The 2945-nt window shown below is 68.3% G+C and overlaps 2 protein-coding genes across 3 annotated transcripts in view; one reads left to right on the forward strand and one right to left on the reverse strand.

Annotated features, from left to right (window-relative positions):
- On the reverse strand, positions 100-2590 carry G6PC3 (glucose-6-phosphatase catalytic subunit 3; the record flags this gene model as incomplete). 2 transcript variants are annotated; one of them, XM_021377854.1, is given in 6 exon segments in its annotated part: positions 100-241; positions 323-441; positions 558-648; positions 1201-1307; positions 1592-1817; positions 2441-2590. In XM_021377854.1, coding segments are annotated over 5 exon segments (677 nt in total), but the record flags the coding sequence as incomplete, so codon positions are not given.
- The window catches only part of LSM12 (LSM12 homolog), a gene marked incomplete at its 3' end in the record, with an annotated part of 5328 nt that continues 5025 nt past the window's right edge, over positions 2643-2945 (forward strand). The window contains 1 exon segment of the mRNA XM_021377856.1: positions 2643-2854. Within this exon segment, the coding sequence (XP_021233531.1) occupies positions 2734-2854 (121 nt within the window).

A 2945-nucleotide genomic window follows, 5' to 3' on the forward strand; every position in this document is an offset into this window, starting at 1 on the left:
CCCCCCCCCCTTTGCCATCCTGGGGGTTGAGCCCCTCTGTGTTTTGGAGAGTCAGGTCTCGGGGATCAGCCCCCCCCCTCCCTCCCTACAGCCGCTCACCAGTCGATGTCGATGCCAGCAGCGATCATGAGCCTGTGCAGGGCGACCGAGCCCAGCAGCAGCCCCAGCGACACGGCAGCAAAGAAACCCAGAGAGCGCGTGGCCGGGGTGCGAGCCTGCAGCCCCCAGCCCAGGGCGGCCCCTGCAGGGCGAGAACAATCAGGTTTGGGGGGGAGGGGGGGGGCTCGAGGGAATGGGGAAGGTGCCCCCGCGCCCTGCTCACCTGCCACAATGCCACCGAGCACCTGATGGGGAAAGTGAGCGAGGACGAAGACCCGTGAGAGCCCCACGGCCAGCAGCAGCAGCGTGTAGGTGCTGAACGGGACCAGCTTCAGCAGCAGGCTGGAAGAGGAGAGCGGATCCCACATCCAACCCGTCAGAAAGAGCCCCGCAGGGAACGCACCTCCCTCCTCCAAAAGCAGCGTGCCGGGGGGCTCTGGGAACTCCCCATTTCTCACCTCTTGGAGTGTTGGGACGCCAACGCTGTCAGCGCGGTCACCAGCGGCCACAGCGCTGCCCCGGTGATCATGCAGTGGCCGGAGGGGCTGCCTGCAAAGCACGAGATGCTCAAACAAATGGGGGCAAGGAGCCCTGCAAGCTCAAGAACCGGCGGGTGCAGACAGAGCTGTGGGGCTCTTCGGAAAAGAAAGCTGGTGCAGAGCGTGGTGCAGAGCGTGTCCCAGCAGCAGCCGCCTGCCCTGTGGGTTTCCTGGCCCCGGAGCTGTGCCAGCACGTCCCGCTCCCTGCTGCTCGCTTCTCAGCTCCGCTGCCAACCCTGGGATCCCCAGGCTGCCCTGCCCATCTCCACGCTGCCAGGGCGGAAGGCAGGACGCAGTGTAATTCCTCACGGAGCTAAAGAGTAAATCTGTGTCGTACAGACGGGGAACTGATGCAGGAAACGCTTTCCCCAGTGCCAGCTTGGCAGGAAGGGTCTCAGCATCCTGCTTACGCTAAGCCCTGGGTGCCCCCCTGCACCGTACTCCGCTGTGTGCTTCCAGTTCTGTGCTCTCCCCGCTGTGTCCCGCTACGCTGGGGTCACCAGGATGGAATCCTGCGGGGTTCTCCGGGGGCACACGCTCCCAGCTCTGCCCCGGGGCTCACCTGGTCCCGTTTCGCAGGTGACTGGGAACTGGCGCAGCGCGACCGGATGCCGACTGGCAAAGCCCGACTCATGGATCCACCAGAACGGGCGCTCCCCGAATAAAAACCTGGGGGGGGGAGAGACAGAGCAGAGCAGTGAACGGACACAGCCCAAAGCCTCAGAGCCCCACGCCGTCCCGGTGGGTCTGGGGGCTGCGGGCAGCAGCGGGAGGGTGCCTGGGTTCTCGGTCACGGCACGGCAGAGGGTTTAGTGCTGAGAACGCCCTTGCCTCCAGCACGAGGCAGGCGTGGAGCAGCGCTCACCTCCGCCCGAGCCCCTGGCCGTGTTTGTGTGTGGAACCGTGGTGTCACCCAGCCCCGCGGGACCCGGCGGCGCGGGCTGCGCCCTCACCATTTGAAGACCACGTTGAGCCACTCGGCCACCAGCCCGATCCACAGCACCGCCACCCCCACCTTGCGGTCGAGGAAATAGGCAAGCGGGAAGCACACAGTGAAGATGCACTTGGGGTCGGCCACGGAGGTGACGGTGACCCAAAAGTTTTCCAGCCAGGGCGGCCCGGCCTGCAGCGCCTCGGCGACGTGGATCCCGGCGGCGTGCAGGGCCTCCATGGCGTGGGCTGCGGGGAGGGAGAGCGTTAGGGAGGGGTCCTGGGTGGGGGGAGGATGGGGATGGGGAGAGGAAGGGGATGGGATGGGATGGGGAATGGGACGGAGGGAGGGATGGGGATGATGGGGATGGGTTGGAAGTGGGGACAGAGATAGGAGTGGGGATGGGATGGAGATGAGGAGGATGGGGAGAGGAAGGGGAGGGGATGGAGCTGGGGATGGAAGGGAGATAAGAACGGAGGTGATGGGGGTGGGGATGGAGATGGGCGTGATGAGAATGGGATGGGATGGAGGTGGGGATGGGGTTGGGGAACGGGGATGGGATGGAGATAGGAATCGGGATGATGGGGAGGGGATGGGGGCGGGGTAGAGATGGGGATGAAGATAACGGGGATGATGGGCACAAAGGCACGGGACGGGAGAGGCTCGGTGCCGGACACAAGACCGAGCCGTGCACCTCTGAGGTCACCGCAGCGACCGGGGCAGCCTTGAGGGACCCCCAGAGCGGCCTGTAGGGGCTCGTCAGCCCTCCCGCTGCTCAGGGATCCCCGCAGCGGGCCGCTATGGCGCGGGGAGGGCAGCGGCCAGGGCTCGGGGCCGGCCTAGGGGCTCGCAGCGGGGTCTGGGGCCTCACCCGGAGGCCGGGGCCAGGGGCGCGGCCGGGATCCCTGCGGCCCTCCCCGCGGGCAGGCCGCTAACCGCCTCTTCCGCCTACACTTCCCAGCAGTCCCTGCGGCGCTGGCCGCTACGGGGCGGCGAGAGGGACAAAAACCCCGGCGGCTCCAAGGTCACCCCGCCCCGCGGAGGCGCGGTGACGCCGGCACGCAGCGCGCGCGCGACGTCATCACGCAGCGCGGTGACGTCGCGCGGCGCCCCGCCCCCCCCTGGCCGAGCGGAGCCGCGGCGGCCGCTGCGGGCTGAGAGAAAATGGCGGCGCCGGGCGAGTGCTTCAGCGTGGGCAGCCAGGTGTCGTGCCGCACCTGCCAGGAGCAGCGCCTGCAGGGCGAGGTCGTCGCCTTCGATTACCCCAGCAAGATGCTGGCGCTCAGTATCCCTCCGCCGCGCCGCCACGGGGCCGCCACCCCCCGCACCGCGGCCCGGCCTGACGGCGGGGAGGGGGAGGCTCTGAGGGGAGGGCG

This window comes from Numida meleagris, chromosome 26 (genome assembly GCF_002078875.1).
Source record: "Numida meleagris isolate 19003 breed g44 Domestic line chromosome 26, NumMel1.0, whole genome shotgun sequence".
NCBI lineage: Eukaryota > Metazoa > Chordata > Aves > Galliformes > Numididae > Numida > Numida meleagris.